This window comes from Giraffa tippelskirchi, chromosome 10 (genome assembly GCF_054371585.1).
Source record: "Giraffa tippelskirchi isolate mGirTip1 chromosome 10, T2T-mGirTip1v1.2.pri, whole genome shotgun sequence".
Taxonomy (NCBI): Eukaryota; Metazoa; Chordata; class Mammalia; order Artiodactyla; family Giraffidae; genus Giraffa; species Giraffa tippelskirchi.
This window is the reverse complement of record NC_137284.1, coordinates 92,750,131-92,774,270: the sequence shown is the minus strand read 5'-3', so window position 1 is coordinate 92,774,270 and position 24,140 is coordinate 92,750,131. Positions and strand designations below refer to the sequence as shown.

Below are 24,140 nucleotides of genomic sequence, written 5' to 3'. Positions count from 1 at the left end.
CTATCAGTTTTTTTAATCCATTCTACTTTTGATGACCTTTGAGCTGCTATGTCTTCTATCGTGAACAGTGCTGTTCTGAACATCCTTGTACTTACCATGGTACAGGTGTACAAGAGTTGCTGTAGGTGTGGAATTTCTGAAGCATGTTTATACTACCAAGATAATTCCAAGGTGGATGTTCTACTTTGGAAGCTCCGATCATCACTGGTTGTTTCGTTGCACTATAGCCTTGCCAGCAGTTGATACTGTTCAGCTTCTTTATTTTTACCAGTTTGGTAGATGTAAAATGGGCGTAAAATGGCATTTTCTTGTAGTTTTGTTTACAGGATTGCTGGAGAGGCTAAGAGTATTTTCATATGTTTATTGGCCATTTGTCTTTCGTCTTCTTGAAGTGGCTCTTCTGGAATAACTCTCTGGTGGCGGGTAAGGGCACTGATCTCAGAGCCTGGCCCTCAAGAACAGAAGTCCAAGCCTAGAGTTTAGTTTCTCAGGTACTTCCATGGCTAAGTAGTTGCCCCTCCTCGCCACCTGCATCCCACCTTACTTAGTGACTCTGTCTCAAAACTGTCAAGTGGTCTCTTTCTCCTTAAGACCAGCTCCAAACGGTCTAGTGAAGCAAACACACGTAGGAGCTCAGGATCCAGGTATTTCATGACTGCACCATCCCCTAGAGAAAACGGCCCCTTCCTGCCTCACCACCAGCACCGCTCTGCAGGCTGCTCACACCAAAGGTGGTGCCTAGGACTCTCCACTGGACACCTCTGTTATTACAGAAGTTTCCCTGGTGGCTCAGATGGTAAAGAACCTGCCTGCGATGTGGGATACTCGGGTTCTACCCCTGGGTCGGGATAGGGAAGGAACTAACAACCCACTCCAGTATTCTTGCCTGCAGAATTCCATGGACAGAGGAGCCTGGAGGGCTACAGTCCTTGGGGTCGCAAAGGGTCGGACACGACTGAGCGACTAATACATTCACACACACTGTGTATTATTACCACATGAGGCCCTGGATCAACAAGTGCCGAGCTAGGTGCTAGAGACAGAAACAGGAAAAGATCATCAGGCCCAACCCTCAGCCCAGATGGGGGACAAGGACATCTGTCCGCAAGGGGCTGTACACGAATCTCCCTCCTGCCTCCGCGTCTGCCCCACCCCACAGTTCCCAAACTGCCTCTTCTCGATGACGTGTAGACTTGGTGCCCAGGTCTCAGCCAGTGGGGGGCGCGTCACGTAACCGGGCGGAAGGGGCGGAGCCGAGCGGCGGAGACGCTGCCTGGTCGCCTAGCAACAGCCCAGTTAGGCGCAATGGAGGCTCGCAGCAGCAGGGAGCTCGAAGCCAGGAATTATTTGGAAAAACATCGGATTATGGAGTTGCTGACCTATCTTACCAGCGCCCTCCTCTTCTTCCGGCCGGGTAAGTGTCTTGCAAGTGTCTTGCCTACCACTTGACTTTCCGTCCCACACCGAGCGGTCCCCAGAAATTCCTCGTGTAGCCATCCCTCCACGCGTGCGTCCCGGGGGACGGAGGACAGCTTCCTTCCCGGATACCACCTCCCCCACTCCTCCACACTCTCTCATGCCTCTCGGCTAGTTGAGCCCTCCTGCTGCCCGTTAACATTGTGGCTTTCAATTAAACAAGACTTAACGCAGCGGCCCCTTTGTGCCTGCCTCTTGCCGAGTGTGGTGGGACTCTGGCCGGTGAGGGTTGTCGCGGGTGGAAGAGAGGCTCTGGGGTTCGGCAGTCTGGCTCCTGGCCCCATCCCTGAGTACTTTGTGACTAGGCAAGAGCCTGAACTCCTTTCTCCTCTTGTGGAAAATGGAGATTATAATAGTACCGATCTCACGGGTCGCTAAGAGTCGAGCAACTTCACTTTGCCTTTTCACTTTCATGCATTGGAGAAGGAAATGGCAACCCACTCCAGTGTTCTTTCCTGGAGAATCCCAGCGACTGGGGAGCCTGGTGGGCTTCCGTCTATGGGGTCGCACAGAGTCGGACACGACTGAAGCGACTTAGCAGCAGCAGCAGTATGGCAACGTGGAGAAGATTAAACGAATAACGTATAAATCATTCTTATGTCCGCAACCAACTGATGTTCCCAGTGTTACCCCTGTCCTCAAACAGTTTTTAATCTGGTAAAAAACAGTTGATAGGGTAGAACAGAAGGATGTTCTTGAGACAGATTTTTCTGACATTTTTAATACACTCGATCCGCGTATAAAGTTTGAATAATTCATATAAAGTTTGAATCATTTCATAATTTTTGTGTGGCCTGTAAATTTAAAAGTTATGTTTAGGTGAAAATGAGTTGATGTACTTCTCCTCAGGGTGGAGAATGGTAGCTTGCCTCATATGGAGTTTCCAAAATGCCAAAATTGCCTGTTTGCTTTTGTATAAGGAAATGTAAATAGCCAACATTACAATTTTGTCAAAAACCACACAACCAGTATGGTCATGTATAGGGTGATCAAGTTCTTTCTAGTTGTTTTAAGACAATAAAGCAGTAAAAACTCTGTAACAATTAAAAATAAATAGAAAAACTTTTTTAAATACAAAGGAATGCACTTTTTAATGCACTGGGGAAAAGTTGCTATCAAACTAATTTTTAAAAACCCGCTTTTTGAAAAAATGACTACTGTCTCTTGCTGGTTTTTGTAATGGTGGTGAAAATAATCTTTCGCTTTTAGAGGCAAATATATATATGTGTGTGTGTGTGTGTGTCAAAACTTCAGAAATAGCAGAAGTAAAACCAATAATCACCATTGTGCATACACCAAAAGACAGTTTGCAAACCAGGAGGACTCAAACCAGAACAAGAAATGAGGCTCAGAGGTTTATTGTTAGAAAGCAGTGTATTGTGGTGAGAAGGCAGTGACTTTATTTGTCACAAAAATTGGTTAGGATATTGGTATCTTCTTAAATGATAGGGAGTAGGTGAATGGTTACCTCATATCAAACTTGGGAAACAGTTTAAAGTTTTTGCTTGCGTTTTCCAGAGGCAGAAGCAAGAAATGACCCAGGTCAAGTTAGTCTTGCAGAAAAAGCTAAATAAAGCTTTGCTTGTATGACTTAATTGGTTTTGTCTCTCCAGGGAATTTTTCAAGACTGGTCTCCATTTGGTCTTGATTTTAACAATCCACCTCCTCACCCTGCCTCCTGCTTTTGGCCATTCTCTCAGTGGGCTTAAAAGTATGACCAGCCAGTATTGCATTATTCTCCATTACTTCCATTAATGTAGTCAGGCCTAAGAATCACATATACACTGTTTGCATTAGTTGAGTCCTTAAGTGGGAGAGCCGTGTGGTCATTTTGTTAATCTTTCACAGGGTTATTATTGATTTTGCCTGGTTGTCTGTTCCTGATGGATGCCATTTGGTATGTGAGTAGCTGGCGACAGACATTTAAGACTCTATACAACACACTAGAGAGGTCAATATGCTAACTGTAAGGAAAATAATAGCCAAGGATTGAAAAATTGTCCAGAGCAGAGATTCCCAGGAGCCAAGAATTTAACAAGTTAAATAATTCAAATGGGTTATAACTAGCTGTCTTTTCAGTTCAATTCAGTCGCTCAGTCATGTCCGACTCTTTGCGACCCCATGAACCGCAGCACGCCAGGCCTCCCTGTCCATCACCAACTCCCTGAGTCCACCCAAACCCATGTCCATCAAGTCAATGATGCCATCCAGCCATCTCATCCTCTGTCGTCCCCTTCTCCTCCTGCCCCTAATCCTTCCCAGCATTAGGGTCTTTTCCAATGAGTCAGCTCTTCGCATCAGGTAGCCAAAGTATTGGAGTTTCAGCTTCAACATCAGTCCTACCAATGAACACCCAGGACTGATCTCCTTTAGGATGGACTGGTTGGATCTCCTTGCAGTCCAAGGGACTCTCAAGAGTCTTCTCCAACACCACAGTTCAAAAGCATCAATTCTTCGGCACTCAGCTTTCTTTATAGTCCAACTCTCACATCTATACATGACCACTGGAAAAACCATAGCCTTGACTAGACCTTTGTTGGCAAAGTAATGTCTCTGCTTTTAAATATGCTATCAAGGTTGATCATAACTTTCCTTCCAAGGAATAAGCGTCTTTTAATTTCATGGCTGCAGTCACCATCTGCAGTGATTTTGGAGCCCAGAAAAATAAAGTCAGCCACTGTTTCCACTGTTTCCCCATCTATCTGCCATGAAGTGATGGGACTGGATGCCATGATCTTAGTTTTCTGAATGTTGAGCTTTAAGCCAACTTTTTCACTCTCCTCTTTCACTTTCATCAAGAGGCTCTTTAGTTCTTTTTCACTTTCTGCCATAAGAGTGGTGTCATCTGCGTATCTGAGGTTATTGATATTTCTCCCGGCCGTGTTGATTCCAGCTTGTGCTTCATCCAGCCCAGCGTTTCTCATGATGTACTCTGCAAAGAAGTTAAATAAGCAGGGTGACAATATACAGCCTTGATGTACTCCTTTTCCTATTTGGAACCAGTCTGTTGTCCCATGTCCATTTCTAACTGTTGCTTCCTGACCTGCATACTGGTTTCATAAGAGGCAGGTCAGGTGGTCTGGTATTCCCATCTCTTTCAGGATTTTCCACAGTTTATTGTGATCCACACAGTCAAAGACTTTGCAATAGTCAATAAAGCAGAAATAGATGTTTTTCTGGAACTCTCTTGCTTTTTCGATGATCCATTGGATGTTGGCAATTTGATTTCTGGTTCCTCTGCCTTTTCTAAAACCAGCTTGAACATCTGGAAGTTCACGGTTCACGTATTGCTGAAGCCTGGCTTATAGAATTTTAAGGATTACTTTACTAGCGTGTGATATGAGTGCAATTGTGTGGTAGTTTGAGCATTCTTTGGCATTGCCTTTCTTTGAGATTGGAATGAAAACTGACCTTTTCCAGTCCTGTGGCCACTGCTGAGTTTTCCAGATTTGCTGGCATATTGAGTGCAGCACTTTCACAGTGTCATCTTTGAGGATTTGAAATAGCTCAACTGGAATTCCATCACCTCCACTAGCTTTGTTTGTAGTGATGCTGCCTAAGGCCCACTTGACTTCACATTCCAGGATGTCTGGCTCTAGGTGAGTGATCACACCATCGTGATTGTCTGGGTCATGAAGAACTAACGTTTTACCTTTCTAAGTCTACCGACAGGTTTTTTTTTTGGATTATGTGCCATTAATTTTAAGTTACTTATATAGGCACAGCCTGGTGTGTCAGCAACCATGTATCCTCATGATCCCTCAAAACAGGATGAAGTGAAGATGTTTTATTTCAAGAAGCCAGTGTTGCAGGTGAACTTTCACCTAAATGAGGCCTCCCTGTGCTGTGAGCCATAAGGTAATTTATAATTTAACAAGAGGCATTTCTATGGAAACAAAAGAAAAACAAAGGCTAATAGTTTGAGCAAATTATACATTCAGTTTCTGAGTTTAAGAAAAGCCATTTGAGAACATTTTTAGATTTGAGTTTGAAGCATCTCCAGATGGTGTAATGAGGCTGGCAGTTACAGTCCGATGGATTTTCCTGGCTTGCACTTTGAATGTATCTTGTGACCTTCTGAGTGGCCACATAACAGCAGGCCTGCAGGTTGCCCACACATGAGCTGTTGTGATTTCTCTGAGGTTTATATCAAGTTGTCCAGCTTATCCAAAAAGATATATTCTGTTTTCCTTACTACTTTTTATACACTTTTTCTTTCACCCTTGTTGCTAGCAGTTTTATTTTTACATATAAATTATAAATTTTAACTATTTGTAATCTTTGCTTTCCAGTGAAAACTAGGAAGCAGGCAATTGTGAACTATCATATATTAATATCCTGTAGTGGATTAGCAAATTCATGAAGACATAATCTTAAAAACGTATTTTTTAGAGACATGGTTTTTTACTATACAATTTGTAACGTGGCAGAAGACATATTAATAGACGCAGATATTCTCTATCTCTGTAAAAATTAAAAGCCAAAAGTAAATAAACTTATGTTTAGCAGTCAATGTCTTAGTACATTATCTTCTCTGGGAATGATCTAGATATTCAATGAATGTCATTATTTAGTTTAACTTAGTATAAACTTTACATTTATTTAAAACACTTGCTTTTAACAATTATACCTGGATTATCTTAATGTTCAAAAGCATCAATTGAACATTAAGATAATCCAAGTATAATTGTTAAAAGCAAGTGTTTTAAATTGATGCTTTTGAACTGTGATTTTGGAGAAGACTCTTGAGAGTCTCTTGGCCTGCAAAGAGGTCAATCCGGTCAATCTTAAAGGAAATCAACTCTGAATATTCATTGGAAGGACTGCTGCTGAAGCTGAAACTCCAATACTTTGGCCACCTGATGTGAAGAACTGACTCATCGGAAAAGACCCTGATGCTCGGAAAAATTGAAGGCGAGAGGGGAAGGGGACAACAGAGGATGAGATGGTTGGATGGCATCACCGACTCGATGGACATGAGTTTGAGCAAGCTCCGGGAGCTGGTGATGGACAGGGAAGACTGGCGTGCTGCAGTCCCTGGGGTTGCAAAGAATTGGACACTGAGGTTGCAAAGAATCAGACATGACTGAGTGACTGAACTGAACTGATTTTAATGTTTCTTGTTGGCAAATTCTGTAACAAATAGCATGAGCTTATTTGACTAGTAAACCCAGGTAGAAAAAGTTGTGTTTGCCTTACATTTAATATTGACTATTCTGAGAAGACATGATTGTTTTTATTAAACCAACAAACTTAAACAATAGCTTTTATTTATCAAAGATCATTTTATTTATTCTAGATCATGTGAACTTGAAAATCATCTGTTTGTTTCTATATCTCTGAGAGTTTAGGAATGCTTAATTAATAATAAGCTCTAATTTTTTAGGGCTTCCCTGGTGGCTCATCTGGTAAACAATCTGCCTGCAATGCAGGAGACCTGGGTTCAATCCCTGGGTTAGGAAGATCCCCTAGAGAAGGGATAGGCTACCCACTGCAGTATTCTGGCCTGGAGAATTCCATGGACTGTATAGTCCATGGGGTCACAAAGAGTTAGACACAATTGAGCGGCTTTCGCACATTATATCAATTTTTTAAGCCAATTAAATTGAATTTTTTATAAATTAATCTTGGCAGTACCATCTGAAAGTAATAGAAAAATGCCACATCTACATAGACATACATAAACATACAGACAGACACAAACAAAGATCTCATAGCCTTCATTAAATTTTAGCCATACCTCAGGTACTGTAGGGGCTTCCGTCATAGCTCAGTTGGTAAAGAATCTGCCCACAATGCAGGAGACCCTGGTTTGATTCCTGGGTTGGGAAGATCCCCTGGAGAAGGGATAGGGTACCCACTCCAGTATTCTTGAGCTTCCCTTGTGGCTCAGCTGGTAAAGAATCCACCCGCAATGTGGGAGACCTGGGTTCAATCCCTGGGTTGGGAAGATCCCTTGGAGAAGGGAAAGGCTATTCACTCTGGTATTCTGGCCTGGAGAATTCCATGGACAGTATAGGCCATGGGGTCACAAAGAGTCGGACAGAACTGAGCGACTTTCACTTTCACTTTCAGGTACTGTAGGGGCTTCTCTTGTGACTCAGTGGTAATGAATCTGCCTGCCAGTGCAGGAGATGCGGGTTCATTCCTTGGGTTGAGAAGATCCTCTAGAGAAAGAAATGGCAACCCACTCCAGTATTCTTGCCTGGAGAATCCCATGGACAGAAGAAGCCTGGCAGGCTACAGTCCATGGGGTTGCAAAAGAGTCGGACACAACTTAGCAACTAAACAACAACGACAAACAAGTATTGCAATACAAAACTCCAACCAGTTGGAGCCACACTGTAATTCTGACAGATAAATTAAGATTACCTGCTCACATGGCCAAAGGTTTCTCACTAAAGATTTTTGATTTGCATGCTGTAAGGATCCTATTAGATTTTGAAGTCATTTTGTCTTTTAGAAGCTTCTGCATACCAACCAAAGAACACATTTCATTGTCTCTGAGAGGTTTGGGATCCTCTCTTTTAAGGGTGCCCCTTAAGTGGATTTACCTGTTAAAAATTTCCCACAGTAGCCACCACAGTTCCAGAAGTGCACACATGCCCACGCACACACACACATACACATTCACATCTGTTCCCAGTCACTCTCATCTTCCCAATAAAGTTAGAACCCAATTTTGATATTATCAGTGTTCAGAATTTACATTATTAGTATTAGGCAGATATCCACAACTAATCCATGTAGTATGTTATGATTATATTTCCTTTGTTTTTTTCCCCCGAAGCTAATAATACTACATTTTAAATGTTTGCTTGAGTTTTCTGTGTAATTATCGCTAGCTCACCCATATGCTCTTTTTTCACAAGTACAGATCTCATCTCATTACATTCATCTCATGTACGTTCATCAGGTCATCCCCATCCCCACCTCCCCCACTCAACCCCCCTGCTCCAGTCTGGACTGACCTCTCACCCCCCCTGCTGTACAGTAATTATCCAGGGATTTCCCTCACTCGCTGCACGGGTGTGCTCTTCAGCTTCCACCCAAGCCCTCCAAATGCCAGCAGAAAGGCAACTTGTACCCTTAGCATCTGAGACCTCATCCTGATGCTGCATAGCAAATTTCTTTGAAGTCACTTGTTTTAGCTGAAATGAATGTTTTGTTCTCCTACAGACACATGAGTGTCCTTCCTTATCCACAGTTTTGCTTTCAGCAGTTTCAGTTCCCTGCAGTAAGCTGCAGTATGAAAATATTGAATGGAAAATTTCAGAAATAAACAATTGATAAGTTGTAAATTTCACACTCTTCTGAGTAGTGCTGATGAAATCTTGAACCATCCTGCCTCGGCCTCGAATTGTCCCTTTGTCCAGCCTGTCTGCCCTGAGTCACTTAGTTGCCATCTCAGTTACAGATTGATGGTCACAGGACTGCAGTGCTTGTGTTCAAGTCACCCTTTTTTCTTACCAAAAAAAATTTACAGATTTTACTGAATACTGGACCCAAAGCACCAGACCAATGATGCTCCCAGTTTGGGTATGCCAAAGAGAAGCTATAAACGCTTCCTTTAAGTGAAAAGGTGAACGTTCTCAACTTAATAAGGAAAGAAAAAAAGTCACAGAGTGCTGAGGGTGCTAAGATCTTTGGTAAGAATGAATCTTCTATCCATGAAACTGTGAAGAAGGAAAAAGAAATTCCAATTTTATTGTTGCATGTCACACTACAAAAGTTACAGCCACAGTGCATGATAAATGCTTAGTTAAGATGGAAAAGGCATTTGTTGTTGTTCAGTAGCCAACTCTGGGCGACTGCATGAACTGTATACAGTACACCACTCTTCCCTGTCCCTCACCATATCCTGGAATTTGTAAATTTCACACTACAAACACTTTGAAATTTCACACTTTCAAACACTGTAAGTTTGAAATTTACAAACAACTAACTGAAGTTCATGTCCATTGCATTGGTTTGTATAATAAGGTATTTTGAGAGAGACCACATTCATATAACTTTTATTATGGTATATTGTTAAAATTGTTTGATTTTATTATTGTTGTTAATTTCTTACTCTGCCTAATTTATAAATTAAACTTTATCATAGATAGATGTATGTATGGGAAAACACATAGAATATATAGGGCTCAGTATTATCTGTGGTTTCAGATATCTATCAGGGGTCTTGGAATGTATTCTCCATGGATAGATAAGGGGGAAACATCGTATATCCATTTCTTTTTCACTTTTTAAAAAATATTAAAAAAAAGTTTTTGGCTCTGCTGGGTCTTCATTGCTATGCATGAGCTTTCTCTAGTTACAGAGAATGGGGACACTCTCTAGATGCGTTGCACAGGCTTCTCATCACGGTGGCTTCTCTTGTTGTGGAGCACAGGCTCTAGGTGCGTGGGCTTTAGTAGTTGCAGAACGTGGACTCAGTAGTTACAGTTCCCAGGCTCTGAAGCACAGGCTCAGCAGTTGTGGTGCAAGGACTTAGTTGCCCAGTTTCATGTGGGATCTTCCTAGATGAGCAATCGAACTGGTGTCCCCTGCATTGCCAGGTGGATTCTTAACCTCTTGGCCACCAGGAAAGCTGCTCCATTTCTTAATGTTCCTTATTATTCACTGTTGTAAGAATGATGCTCATACAATAGTGAATAATAAGAAACATATTTACTATTGTATGAATGATGCTCAGGCTTCCTTGGTGGCTCAGATGGTACAGAATCGCAGGAGACCTGGGTTCAATCCCTGGGTTGGGAAGATCCTCTGGAGAAGAGAATGGCAACCCACTTCAGCATTCTTGCCTGGAGAATCCCATGGACAGAGGAGACTAGTGGGCTACAGTTCATGTGGTCACAAATAGTTGGACATAACTGAGCGACTTACACACACCTGAATGATGCTCAGAAAGAAACGATGTATCTTTATCTTGGATGTTTGCAAAGCTCCTGGCATTATGATATGTATCTCAGTTTGAAAACCTTAGAATTGTAAGGGAGTTATGGAAAATAAGACAGGACAGCGTGGCTGGGCTATTACTGTTGTGACAACACATCCATGATCCCATATCCTTGATCCCCAAATTCTGGAATCTCTGAAAGCCAATAGATTTTCATAACTCATTTAACAGCCAAATCTGACATAACCTGAATCATTTGGTAAGAAAATATGGCCTTTCCTAGGATGTATTGGGAAATACAGCCTCTGACTGGGGAGCCCTTCCCAGGGGCAATTCTATGCTGTGGAAGGAGGGAGTGTACCTTTTTAGGGGATAGCATTAAAGAAATCAGGATTTTTTTTTTTTTTTTTTAATGAGGCAATTGTAGTTACCCAGGTGAGAGCTACTGCTTGGGAGTGGTGAAGATAGGATGAATTTGAGAACTATTGATAAAGACTTGGGAGAGATCCTCATGACTGACTAGGTTTGGGTATAGCAAATGCTTCTCATGTGAGTCAGGTGTGGTAGAGGCCAGGAGCTGTGGAAGGAGCTGCCTAGGTTTATACCGACTGTGTGGCCTTGAGCAAGTGACACTTGGGAGGAGGAAACGAAGCTAGCCACAGAAAACACTTAGCGTAGTACCAGGCACATAGTAAGGGCTCAGTACATACTATTAGTATTACAATGTTGAACTTGAAGTTTGTGTTCCTTGAAGAACTGATTGTCATCATCAAATGTCAATGTCAATGTCATCATCGACATTTATGTGATTTAAGTGGTTAGTAACATTTGGCTCTTCCCTTTTTTTAAAAAAAAATTTACATCTTATTATATATACTTCTGTTACAAGCATTTTTCAAAACATTTTTAGAAGCAGATGGAGTATAAATTATAGATTCCAAATATGGTGGTGCTAGTGGTAAAGAACCCACTTGCCAGTGCAGGAGATATAGGAGACCCGGGTTCGATTCCTGGGTCGGGAAGATCCCCTGGAGAAGGAAATGGCAACTCACTCCAACATTCTTGCCTGGAGAATCTGATGGACAGAGGAACCTGGCAGGCTACAATCCATGAGGTTGCAAAGAGCCAGACATGACTAAAGTGACTTTGCACTGTTGTAAGCATTTTCAAAACATTTTTAGAAGCAGGTAGAGTATATAGATTCCAAATATAAGCATTATAGCACCCCATATAGTCTAAAGGATATACAACAACAAATCTTCATCAAAGTAACACAGCAAGTTCCATCAGCATTGTTTATTCTATCCTTAAAAAGAAATATAATGAACTGAAATTCAATCATAGATGTTTTCTGATTTTGAAATATAGTTAAGAAAGAAATGACGTAGATTGCATATGTGATTGCGTTAGTAACCTATTTGCTGCTATGGTGTATTCAAAGTTGCACCAAAAGGCACTGTATTAGATTAAAAGTTCACCTACTTCTATTTTCAACACACAAATTCCAAGGAGGGAAATACATGGAGGAAGAAACCTATATAATTAAGAGAGATTTAAAAACATAACCTATCACAGTGAGTGGACTTTATTTGATTACTGATTTTTAAAGAGCATTTATAATTTATGAAATTTGTGAGACAACTGGAAATTTGAATAATGTCTGGCTATTTGAGAATGTTAAGAATTTTGTTGGATGTGTAAATTGTATCAAGATGACAGTATTGTAGTAACATGAAAAAGAAAAAGGAGTCCCCTCTTCAAACAAATGGTGTTGGGAAAAATGAGGAACCACATGCAGAAAAAGGAGACTGGACCCCTGTCTTAACACCATTCACATAAATTAACTTGAAATGGATTAAAGACTTAAACCTGAGACCTGATACTGTAAAATTCCTAGAAGAAAACATAGGGAAGAAGCTCCTCGACAGTGGTCTTGGCAACGACTTCTGGGTATGAATGACACCAAAAACACAAACAACAAATGCCAATATCAACAAGGAGATTAAATTAAACTGAAAAACTTCTGCACAGGGAATCCCTGGTGGTCCAGCAGTTGGGACTCGGCACTTTCACTTCCAGGGACCCAGGTTTGATCCCTGGTTGAGGAAAAAGATTCCATAAGCCACATGGCACAGCCAAAACAAAAAGCGGAAGCCCTTCTGCACAGCAAAAAAAAAAAAAAACAAGCAACAAAATGAAAAGGCAGTCTGTGGAATGGGAGAAAATATTTGCAGATCATATATATGATAAATGAACAATTTGATTTAAAATGGGCAGAGGAACTAAATAGACATTTTTCCTAAGAAAGATATCCACAGGGCAACAGGTACATGAAAAGATGCTCTGTATATTACAAATCATCAGGGGAATGCAAGTTAAAACCTCACTGAGGTATCAGCTCACACCTGTTAGATCAGCTGTCACGGGTGGACCCTGAGGACATTGGACTAGGTAAAATAAGTCAAAGAGAGAAAGACAAATACTGTATGGTATCACTTAAATGTGGAATCTAAAAAAGCCAAACTTATAAAAACAGAGAGTAGGGGTCTTCCCTGGTGGTCCAGTGGCTAAGACTCTGCGCTCCCAATACAGGGGGCCTGGGTTCGATCCCTGGTCAGGGAACTAGATCCCACATGCCACAACTAAAGATCCTGTGTGCCACAACTGCTACTGCTACTGCTAAGTCACTTCAGTCGTGTCCGACTCCGTGCGACTCCATAGACGGAAGCCCACCGGGCTCCCCCATCCCTGGGATTCTCCAGGCAAGAACACTGGAGTGGGTTGCCATTTCCTTCTCCAATGCATGAAAGGAAAAAGGGAAAGTGAAGTCGCTCAGTCGTGTTCGACTCTTAGCGACCCCGTGGACTGCAGCCTACCAGGCTCCTCCGTCCATCGGATTTTCCAGGCAAGAGTACTGGAGGGGGGTGCCATTGCCTTCTCCACTCATGAAGTACACTGCATATAATATAATCTGGCATTTTAGGCAAATTCTTCACCGTCTGAACCACAAGGGACCCCGGGTTTCATTAACTCCTCAGATACGACTGAATACCCGTCTCACGCCAGGGTCAGTGCAGGAAGTTCAATGAAAAGGCAATTCCGTATGTCGCACATTTAGATCGCAAAAGCCTGTGTTATTTGCCCCACTTTAACATTATAGACCAGGAAAACACAGGAGCAGACACACACATGAAAGAAAAACGGCTGGCTTCTAGGACCCAGCAAAGTCAAATAAATAAATATTTAAAAAAAAAAAACAAAACAAAACAGAGAGTAGAATGGTGGTTACCAGAGGCTGGCGGGTGAGGGATAGGAGAGATGTTGTTTAAGGGTACAAACTTGCAACTAGTAGATAACTATAGTAAGTCCTGGAGATCTAATGCACAGCATAGTAACTACAGAGAACAATGCCTTATTATAAGCATGAAACTTGCTAAGAGACTAGATCTTAATTATTCCCATCACAAAAAAGCAGTGGTCACTGTGTGATGTGATAGAAACATTAACTAGTACTACCATAGCAATCCTCCTGTAGCATAAATGTACACCAACAAGTTGCACACCTTAAACTTACACAATATGTCAATTATATCTCAACCAAAAAGAGGGGGTTCTGATCTTTTAGAAGTGCACACTTAAGACATTCACTAATGAGAGATGATTACTGTGATTTACTTCAACATAAATACAGGCAGAGGGAACTAGATGGAATCATGGTAAAATAAGACTAGCCACAAAATGTAACAGTTGAAGCTGGTGATGAGATCATGATACTTTTCTACTTTTATAGATGTATGAAATTCTTAATGACTTAAGTTTTCTTGTTTTGAGAATCTGTCTCCCAGGATTGAACTACAGTGATGGAGCAGATGAGGCATTCATCTTCTAAGCCACACCATTTTTATACTTCTTCTAGCTTTATTATCACAGCTCCCCTGCATTATTTCTGCAGAGTGAATTGATCTTGATATTTCATATTTAACATTGTTTAGATGAAAGATAGCCTATGTATCTAAAATACTGCCCTTATATTAGGATTGAACATTTATGCTTCCTAACTGGAGGACTATATTAACCTAAATGTTTGTTTTTGAAAGTCTATTCTTTACCCTTTTAGTTGATCTTCTTTCCTATGTCATGCTGTTCCACTTGGGGGTTTTCAACTCTCACTGTAAATTAGAGTCACTTGAGGACTTTTTTAAAAAATGCACAAGTCTAGTCTCTGGACAATTTTTTTTTCGGTCTTTGGTTCCATCTCTTGATTTTTATTTTTTTAAATTATGAAAGTATGATAACATTTACAGGAGACTTGGAAAATACAAAACAAGGTTACATATAGGTCCACTATAACAATTATTAAGTAGATGAATTAAGTTTTTAGTTGGAGTTTTAATATCAAACTCTCAGAAATTACTAGAATGAATATACAGAGAAGTAGAAGGATACAGTAGACCTGAATGGACATTTATTCAATCATCTGGAGTAGAGCACTTGTGTATATAAATATTTAATTGTTCAATGTCTTACCTTTCCTGTAAGCAAGGCCTATATTCCCAGTGCCTAGTACAGTACTTTAAACACAGGTATTTAGTAATTGTTACATGACTATTTCCGTTTATGACAGACATATTTTAATTTCTTATCAGAAAGAATTGGAACTATTCTTTTACAGAAAGACCAAGAGAGTATTTAATATCTATATTGGAACGGCTGAGAATTGCCAAACTATCAGGCGTGGCTCTCCCTTTCTTTATGGATAACTCTAACATTGCATCTATGTTTGAGATGCTGGACTCCTCGAATAAAGGATCCATATCATTCATACAGTATAAAGAAGGTCAGTATCTTTTACAAACTGAGGTAATAATTTGTAGTCATTACATAAGTTTCCCTAGCTGAAACTAATTCTCACTTTGTAAAGTTTTCTTTTTTCTTATTCTCTTATAGCACTAAAAACCCTGGGTCTGTGTACTGCAGATGAAGTTTTAAAAGACGATGGACATGGAGTAACTTTAGAAAAATTCAGGAATGAAGTGTAAGCTTATTTTTAAGTGACTTTATTTTATGTAAATAATGTGGCATGATGTTGATGTACAATTAATACATTTTAAAACAGAGGTTCCTACCTTTTGATAGAAGCATTTCATTCCCTGAAAACTTTCAGCTTTCTGTCTAGACAGTGAGGACAGGGAGTGTTGACAGCAGTCTCTAAGCCTGGGGGGAGGGGAGGAAGAGGATGCTGGGGTAAGGAGGTTCCAGAGGCCGCTTCATTCTGTTCTCAATGGGAACCCCCAGCAATTCTCAGAGAATGAGATAGAGAAGCCCTAATCAGCCAGAAGAACTAACAGAAAAGCTTTAACCTCAATATACTAGTTGGAAAATCTCTGTATATAGAGTAATGAAATTTTTCTCAGAATCATTTCTCAGAAAGTAAATGTTTATCGGCAGTACAGGCTGCATGCCAGCCTGACAGTTTTGGATTTGAGGTATTACAGCGTGAACGGTATTAACTAAATGCTAAGTCAGGAAATAAAAAACCATGGGAATGAAACTACTTACAGAAAGAAGCCTTTAGCTAAGCTAGCTCAATTTGTTTAAAAGTCTAATTTAACATAGGAAAAGCTGGAAGAAAGTTTTTTCTCATCTCATCATTAGTTACACAGATATTCAACAAAAAATATTTACTTCCATTCCCTACCTCAGAGAAAATGGTAGCATCACAGTGCTCTAGTTAAAATGTTTCGTCCACAAAGCAAAGGTTGCCCACTGTCACGTGGAATGGAACTAGCAAGTGTTCTAAATAGACATTTGTGGAAAGAGAGCAATTCTATTTCAGTCACCATCTCTTCTGTTTTCTTATGGTAAACATAGTGAATTTCCAAACTAGATACAGAACTTCAATTATAAACATACATTTTAAAGTGATTTTTTAAAAAATTTTATGTTATGTTAGATTACCTGCAACAGTCTTCCCTAACTGGAAAAAGAAATTAAAAGTTGACTGTAATTTATTATCCCTGCTCCTGTATTTTATTCAACATATTCACTGTGTATATTTGTAAATGGAATTACTCTGAGTGTTCATGGCCTCTGAGCTTTTTGTTTTTTGTTTTCTTAGGAACAAGAGGACTCAGGAAATATGGTCAGCATTTTAATAACACTCTAAGTCCCAGATAATAAATGATTCTATAAAGTTTTCAGTTGTCCAGTTTCATTAATTCAGAACTTCAGCATATAACTTGAAATCCAACAGGCTTCCTTTTTGTTAAAACAACAAAAAACAAAAATCCCAAACTAAAAAAGACCCTTTATTTTCCAGTGTTAGGCCAGTTTGTCCTCAAATTAAGTAGAATCTCAACATCTTGCTGAGCCAGTTTATAAATCCCAACTTCATTTAGTGCCGCTGTGGCAGGAGGTTGCCCTGAAGTTGACTGTAGGACATCTCTCAGAAGTAAGGCAGAACCAACATTCAAATTCAAAAGAATACAGGCTTCTTTTACACTGTTTAAAAAAAAAGAGCAGGAAGGAAATGAGATCTCCATTATCATCCCATATTGTCCTCTAACGATGTCATTGGGAAAAACTAAACAGCTGCCCTGCACTGTCAGATCATATGCCCTCTATAAAACTATGGATTAACTATTTGGCTCTTTCAACATGTGTTGACTGTATATGTACAGAGTTTATATTTCATTAGATTACTATAAGGTAAAAGGATCATTGTTTTAACATATATTCATTACTTCCCCAAATATGATATTTGATACTAACAGTATATTAAATGTAGGTAAAACTTTAGGATATGGGAAAAGAGAAAATTAAGGGACAAAATATAAGCAGATAGATATACAGAATACTAAAAAACAAAAAAAGCAGAAATAAGTGTCATACTGAAATGAGCAAAAAACCTTTCATTTTATATGTTTAAAAGGAATATTTTATAATCTCAAAAATCTAAATGAGTTTTACACCAATTTCTAAAAAAACTTCTAAGAATTCTTCGTATATCATGTTAGTTATACTTAGAACCAAAATTAATATCAAATGTTTAAGTAAACAAACTTTAATTTTTCTTCAGGCCTAGCCTGTTGTTGAGTACTAAACATTTTAAACTTCTTCTATTTATTCAATATGGCAGGAGTGCATTTGCTTTCATATTCTATTTATTTCCAAGTAATAAGCATTAAACCAAATGTTAGAAAACAAAGCTCAACATATAATTTATATCCAGTTCTGGTCAACTTTTGGAGGTCATGGGTCACATTTTATCGTCACATCTTATGACTATTTTAAGTTGTTAATTGATGCTATGTATACTTACATCACTGGAACCTTAAAGCTGTTTAAAAAGTAAACAACCTCCTCTAACAATTTGATAACATCGAAGTTAATTGTTAAATATTGTGCTTACTGTTTAAAATAATTTTCTGGCCTCTTGCAATAGTGAGAAAACAAAGGGAAAAGATTCCGAGTCATGTCAAAGTGCAGCTGAGCAGCTCCTCCTTCATTGAAGTGATTGGCAAGAATTATCTGAAAAAAAGGACAATCCATATAGGAGTTGCCTTTATCATCACAGCCCAAAATACAGTCTGCTCTTACTTACTTCTTGGTAGATGTATATGTCCAGCTTCTCTACAAGCATTTGCCAGAAAACTTTAAATAGGGAGAAGCAAAGCTGCTGCTCTAAGTGAAGTAAACGGTCTCGTAAAGTAAGCAGTAAGGGGCAAGCTGAACTGGACAGGGACATCACCGCCTGTTCAGACTGCGATGGCAAGGACAACCACCTGGAAAAAGCAGAAACAGCACTGTCTGCAGCATATTAATTTTTATTATGAAATTTTTCATCATTCTGTATGTTTAAGATTTTTTAATTATTTTAAATTTGGGGAAGTACACTCTCCTGGGGCATTCTGGATGAGAAAAAGTGTACAGTCCAACATTAAAAGTGCTCTCAGAAAATAAATGTACCTGTTTGTTTATTTTATGTTATGTTATTTTATTTTTGGCCATGCCTCGCAGCTTGCAGGATCTTAGTTCCCTGACCAGGGACTGAATCCAGGCCTCAGCAGTGAAAGCCCCAAGTCCTAACCACTGGATGGCCAGGGAGTTCCCTGTACCTATGTTTATACTTTTTGCTTCCCTTGTGGTTCAGCTGGTAAAGAATCTGCCTGCAATACAGGAGCTGCAGCTGCTGCTAAGTCGCTTTAGTCATGTCCGACTCTGTGCGACCTCATAGACGGCAGCCCACCAGGCTCCCCCTTCCCTGGGATTCTCCAGGCAAGAACACTGGAGTGGGTTGCCATTTCCTTCTCCAATGCATGAAAGTGAAAAGTGAAAATGAAGTCGCTCAGTTGTGTCCGACTCTTAGCGACCCCATGGACTGCAGTCTACCAGGCTGCTCCGTCCATGGGATTTTCCAGGCAAGAGTACTGGAGTGGGTTGCCATTGCCTTCGTGCAGGAGACCCTGGTTCAATTCCTGGGTCAGGAAGATCCGCTAGAGAAGGGATAGGCTACACACTCCAGTATTCTTGGGCTTCCTTGGTGGCTCAGGTGGTAAAGAATCTTCCTCAATGCAGGAGACCTGGGTTGGATCCCTGGGTTGGGAAGATCCCCTGGAGAAGAGAAAGGCTACCCACTCCAGTATTCTGGCCTGGAGAATTCCATGGACTGTATAGTCCATGGGGTCTCAAAGAGTCAGATACAACTGAGCAACTTTCACTTTCACTTTCTTTCATGTTTATACTTTAGCTCTCAATGAAATACTCTTAATGAGGATGATAAAATTTTTAAACCTCCAAATTTAATATGATTTACTGATATAAAATAGTTAAAATGTAAAATGCATTAACATTTGAGACATCAGCTAATTTTACACTGTTAATTTTCAGCAAAACAACAGAGACTACTAACACTTCTAAACTGATAAGTCCTCCGTGTGACATGACTGTGCTAGGACAGACACTGCCTGTGCTCAAGGAAGCCACCATCTGGGGGAGGTAACAGACATCACAAGGAATCGTTGACAGTGACTACGCTACAGTGCAGGCATGCACAGGTACTACAGCAGCACCTTGCTTTGTCAGTGGGTGACAGGCTAGGCCATTTAACCCCGTATCAGACACCAGCTCTCTGGATTTATAGCCACATCTGAAGGTTAAGTTATTATCCATTTATTCTGATTAAGACTGTCAAAACATTTTAGAAAGATTTCCATCAAAAATGGTTAAAAGTTGGGAATGCAAAAGGCCAAACTCCGTGCTATCTATGGACACTTTGGAAATCTGACTGCATGTTATCTGTTAACTTTTATAAATTGTAGTTGAGAGTTGACTTATAAGAAAATACAGAGGAAGAAAATACGGAGGACTTACCTCTCTTTTTTATACAGTTTTGCAGCATCTTTAACTTCTCTAAAAACATGGTCTACTTGCCGGGTCAGCATGTCATGCTTTAAACGCTCTAACAGGTTAATCATGTCATCAAAGACAGAGCTTTCCATAGAGGCTAGCTGTCCTAGCTGCAGTTTACTTAGAGTGTTATTCTCTGCAAAGACTTCCAATGCTGCCTGTTGAAGTTGTAAGAAGAACTGAAAACAAAAATATGTCAACATGTTTAAGACACTTTTTTTTTTTAACAGCTTGAGATCTAACTCATATATCATATAATTCATTCTTTTAAAGTATACAGTCTCTTGGTTAAGACTCTGCGCTTCCACTGCAGGGGGCACAGATTTGATCTCTGGTTAGGGAACTAAGATAACACACTCTGCGCAGTGTGGCCAAAAAATATACAGTTCAGTGGCGTTTCATACATTCAGAGTCGTGCATCTCTCAGCAGTCAGTTTTACAACGTTTTCATTACCCTAGAAAGCAATCCCACACTCTGCCATCATCTCCCAACGTCCTCCTCATCCCCCACTCCCACCCTTAGGCAACCACTCCTCTTCTGTCTCTAGATCTGCCTGTTCTGGACATTTTATACAAACGGACTCATATAATCTATGATTCTTTATAACTAGCTTCTTTCACTTGGTATAATGTTTCAAGGTTCAACCATGTTGTAATATGTATCAGTATTTCATTACTTTTCGTGGCCAAATGATATTCTATTTATCCATTCATTAGTTGACAGACATCTGGGCTTGTTTCCACTTTTTGTCTTTTATGAATAATATAGCTATGATCATTTGTGTACAAGTTTCTGTGCAGATACATGTTTTCGTTTCTCTTGGATATATACCAAGGAGTAGAACTTCAGGATCATATAGTAATTCTATATTTAACCTTTTGAGGAATTGCCAAACTATTTTCCATAGCAACTCTACCATTTTACATTCCTATTGGCTGTGTATGAGGGTACAAATTTATCCACGCTGTGCTTATAAATGATGTATATTATTATTATCATAGCCATCCTGGTTTGTATGCAGTGGTATCCCATTGTAGTTTTGATTTGCATTCCCCTAATGGCTAATCTCATTTTTTCGAGACACAGATTGAGAGCTGTAGTAAACCTAACAGATACATGAGTTAAAAGAATTAAAATATAATTTTTTACAGTGCTATTTTAGGTGGAATTAATAGTCTTCTTTCTGCCTTATAGGCAGAAATAACACTGTGGATAATTAGTAAAACATTAAAAACCAAAACCCTAAATGTCTGTTAGTAGAGGACTGGGCGTGGCTACTAGGGATTGTTCAGAGATGACCTGTAAGAGCCCGCCTCGGCATTTCTGCTGAAGCTGTCAGGGTAGTAGCACTGTCCTTTTGAGACTGTTCATAGACCGTGGGAGCCTAGAGCCACCTATGGCCACATTTACCAGAGCCTGCCTGAGTGAAGCCAGAAATGAACAACTTTAGAGCAGCCACGCCTCAGTTACACAAACAAGTTCCTCACCTCATGCCACCCCACTCCCCAAATTAGGCCAGCATTAATCTGGGTTTCTGCCACCTATGACTGAAAAACTCCTAATTCTGAACAGGCTGGGTATGTCAGGCTCGGCACCATCTGGCAATGGTCAGACAGCTGTAAGTAGAGAATCTAACGAATGGAAGCCGAACTCTGTCTATTTTTCCTATTTTTGGGTAATTCAAGAGCTTACATGATTTTTATTTAGAGCATTCACAAGCTGAAGGACTATGAATGTGGTTAAGTGATATCTGGTGTTAAACAGAATTTGTACCATAATAACATACCAGACACAAAATTCATTCATGATTCGAAGAGTCAACTCTAAAATTTGATTATTTCTCTGTTGACAGAAGGAACCAGTTAATTCAATATCAGATTATTAATTTTCTAAGGACAGGGATGATGGCCAGTTCATCTATGTAAACTGACTACAGCACTGAGTAAAGTAGTTAATGATGTTCTACAAATATTTCACTGAAGCTAAAAATGTGCCCCTGAATGAGTCTCTTATTAAAGCATTGGCACAAGAAGCAAGAATGACAGTTTGTTTTACAAAAAAGCTAAGCAGAAAACGGAGCACTGTGGGGGTTGGGGGGGTGAGTGAATAAAGCACCTACTAAAATTAGGAACATGACACATAAAAGTACATAGTGAATGAACATATTCTGATTAGGTGACTTTATAAAGACAAATGCATTGATCATTACATTCCACTAATATTCATTTTATGAAATAATTATTAACCTTGCTCAGCAGAATGATATCATGCACATGTATTTCAGTTAACATTTGGTAAAAAAGTCTTTAAATAATTACTAAATCCCAGCCAAAAAGCCCAGATTAAAATAAATTATGATTGTGTTTACCAGGTATTTATCTTGTTTACATCTATTATTAGTATATTTGTTTCCTGTTTTTTGGCTGATTATCCTGGATTTAAGATAAAGACTTTCGTTTTGTTTTTCTCTCGCAGTAAAGGAATACATTTTTTTCTGTATGATGTGCTAGCAGTATAGTATAATATTTTGTTATAAATTCATAGTATATTGGGGACTTCCTTGATGGTCCAGTGGTTGAAACGCCACACTTCCAGTGCAGGGGGTGTAGGGTCAATCCCTGGTCGAGGAACTAGGATCCCCACATACCACACTGCTTTTTTTAAAAGGGATTCTTATCTTTTAGAGATACGTATGGAAATATTTACCATGAAATATATCTGAGATCTACTTCAAAATAATTCTGCATAAGGGGTAGAAGAAAGGCTTAAATGAAACAAAATTGGTATTAGAAGATGGGCGATAGGCACATTAGAGTTCATTTTACCATCTATTTATTCTTGAGTATGTTTCAAAAAAACAAAATATAAACAATATTTTAATGTATGAAATATTTAGGTTAAAAATGTTTCCATTTTTATGACTCTTCATAATTTGTCGTGTTTGAAGGCACTCAATAGGGACTTTCCTGGTGGCTCAGACAATAAAGAATCCATCTACAATGCAGGAGACCCGGGTTTGATCCCCAGGTCAGGAAGATCCCCTGGAGAAGGGAATGGCAACCCACTCCAGTATTCTTGCCTGGAGAATTCCATGGATAGAGGAGCCTGGCGGGCTGCAGTCCACAGGGCCACAAAGAGTCGGACATGACTGAGTGATTAACACTTTCACTTTTAAGAGGTATCAAATGTTATTCTTTTTTTTTCCTCTAAGTTCTGAATTTTATTGATTTTGATGTCATTATACAAGCTTAGCTTTTTCTGAGATGGCAATTACCATTCAATATATTTCCCAAATTTAAAATCTATAGAGGAAAGATTTACTTTATAAACTAAAATTTCATGAAAGGATGGCTTTCTTTTCCAATGATTAAAATATCAGGATGATTTAACTATACGAGACTTAGATGAGAAGAATATGTACTGTAATCATACCTCCTAAGTTTGGCCCAGTTTTGATTCTGTCTAATGTGTTATTTCTGCTTGCTACAGATTCAACATTTCAAAAGGTAAAACTGTTCAAATTACTAATATATTACTTAATAGAAAAGATTAACTTACAACATTGTCAGCCCAGTCTGCTAGCACTGTTGAGATGTAGTTCACGGCATTAAGAATTGCACAGTACCGAAAGCCAAGGGAAGCTCTAGTCTCTTCTTTCATCACCTGAGTTAATCGTATCCTAAAATCATCTACTAAGTCCTTCTGTAACTCCAGGAACTGCAACTTTCTGGAAGCTGTGGGAAGATTTTTATACCTGTCTGTGGAGAAAATTAACAAGACATATGAAGGTTTATGGGCTTCCCAGGTGGCACTAGTGGTAAAGAACTCACCTGCCAATGCAGGAGATGTAAGAGACGGGGGTTCAATTCCTGGGTTGGGAAGATCCCCTTGAGGAGGGCATAGCAACCGACTCCAGTATTTTTGCCTGGAGAATTCCAAGGACAGAGGAGCCTGGTCGGCTACAGTCCATAGGGTCGCAAAGAGTTGGACATGACTGAAGCGACTTAGCACGCACAGCACATGAAATTTTATGGTATAGGGTTTTCCTATTGGCTAGCTTTGGTGCCTTTGTCAAAAATCAACCAACCATTCAAGTATGGATCCATTTCTAAACTCCCTGAGGATGTGTGTTTCACAAGTACTAGTATTTGTCAAAACTCACTGATCTATATACTGATGATCTATGCATTTCACTGTATATAAGTTATGCCTCTAACACAATGTTGTAAATCAACTGTGCTTCAGTTTAAAAGTTATGCCTCAATTTTTTTTAAAAGGTTAAAAGGCATATGAGAAAATCATATACAAAAATTATTCCATTTCTTCAACAAATGACATTTTTTAAAAAAGGAAGGA

General features: G+C 39.6%; 2 protein-coding genes and 1 long non-coding RNA gene across 9 annotated transcripts in view; 2 read left to right on the top strand and 1 right to left on the bottom strand.

The window, feature by feature from the left end:
* The first annotated feature begins 1,279 nt into the window (after positions 1-1,279).
* EFCAB10 (EF-hand calcium binding domain 10) lies at positions 1,280-18,034 on the top strand. Of its 3 annotated transcripts, none has more exons than XM_081535888.1 (4): positions 1,280-1,414; positions 15,048-15,212; positions 15,323-15,410; positions 17,989-18,034. In XM_081535888.1, the coding sequence occupies exons 1-4, from the start codon at positions 1,306-1,308 to the stop codon at positions 18,032-18,034; spliced, it is 408 nt and encodes a 135-aa protein (XP_081392014.1). In that variant the 5' UTR covers positions 1,280-1,305. The 3 variants fall into 3 exon arrangements, with proteins under 3 accessions (XP_081392014.1, XP_081392013.1, XP_081392015.1); XM_081535887.1 differs by lacking the exon at positions 17,989-18,034 and adding an exon at positions 16,494-16,571; XM_081535889.1 differs by lacking the exons at positions 15,048-15,212; positions 17,989-18,034 and adding an exon at positions 16,494-16,571.
* Positions 4,456-6,739, top strand: LOC145524149 (uncharacterized). Its single transcript, XR_014067258.1, has 3 exons — positions 4,456-5,075; positions 5,196-5,334; positions 6,298-6,739. It is a non-coding gene; the product is annotated as an uncharacterized LOC145524149 (long non-coding RNA).
* RINT1 (RAD50 interactor 1) overlaps positions 15,420-24,140 on the bottom strand; it is a 24,967-nt gene continuing 16,246 nt past the window's right edge. For 3 of the 5 annotated variants that reach the window (XM_081535878.1, XM_081535875.1, XM_081535877.1), the window contains exons 11-15: positions 23,343-23,542; positions 19,748-19,962; positions 17,979-18,159; positions 17,787-17,905; positions 15,420-16,876 (exon numbers count right to left, since the gene is read on the bottom strand). In XM_081535878.1, the coding sequence (XP_081392004.1) occupies positions 16,684-16,876; positions 17,787-17,905; positions 17,979-18,159; positions 19,748-19,962; positions 23,343-23,542 (908 nt within the window). In that variant the 3' untranslated portion in view covers positions 15,420-16,683. The remainder of the gene's footprint in view (positions 16,877-17,786; positions 17,906-17,978; positions 18,160-19,747; positions 19,963-23,342; positions 23,543-24,140) is intronic. The other 2 variants (XM_081535879.1, XM_081535876.1) reach the window with 1 other exon arrangement.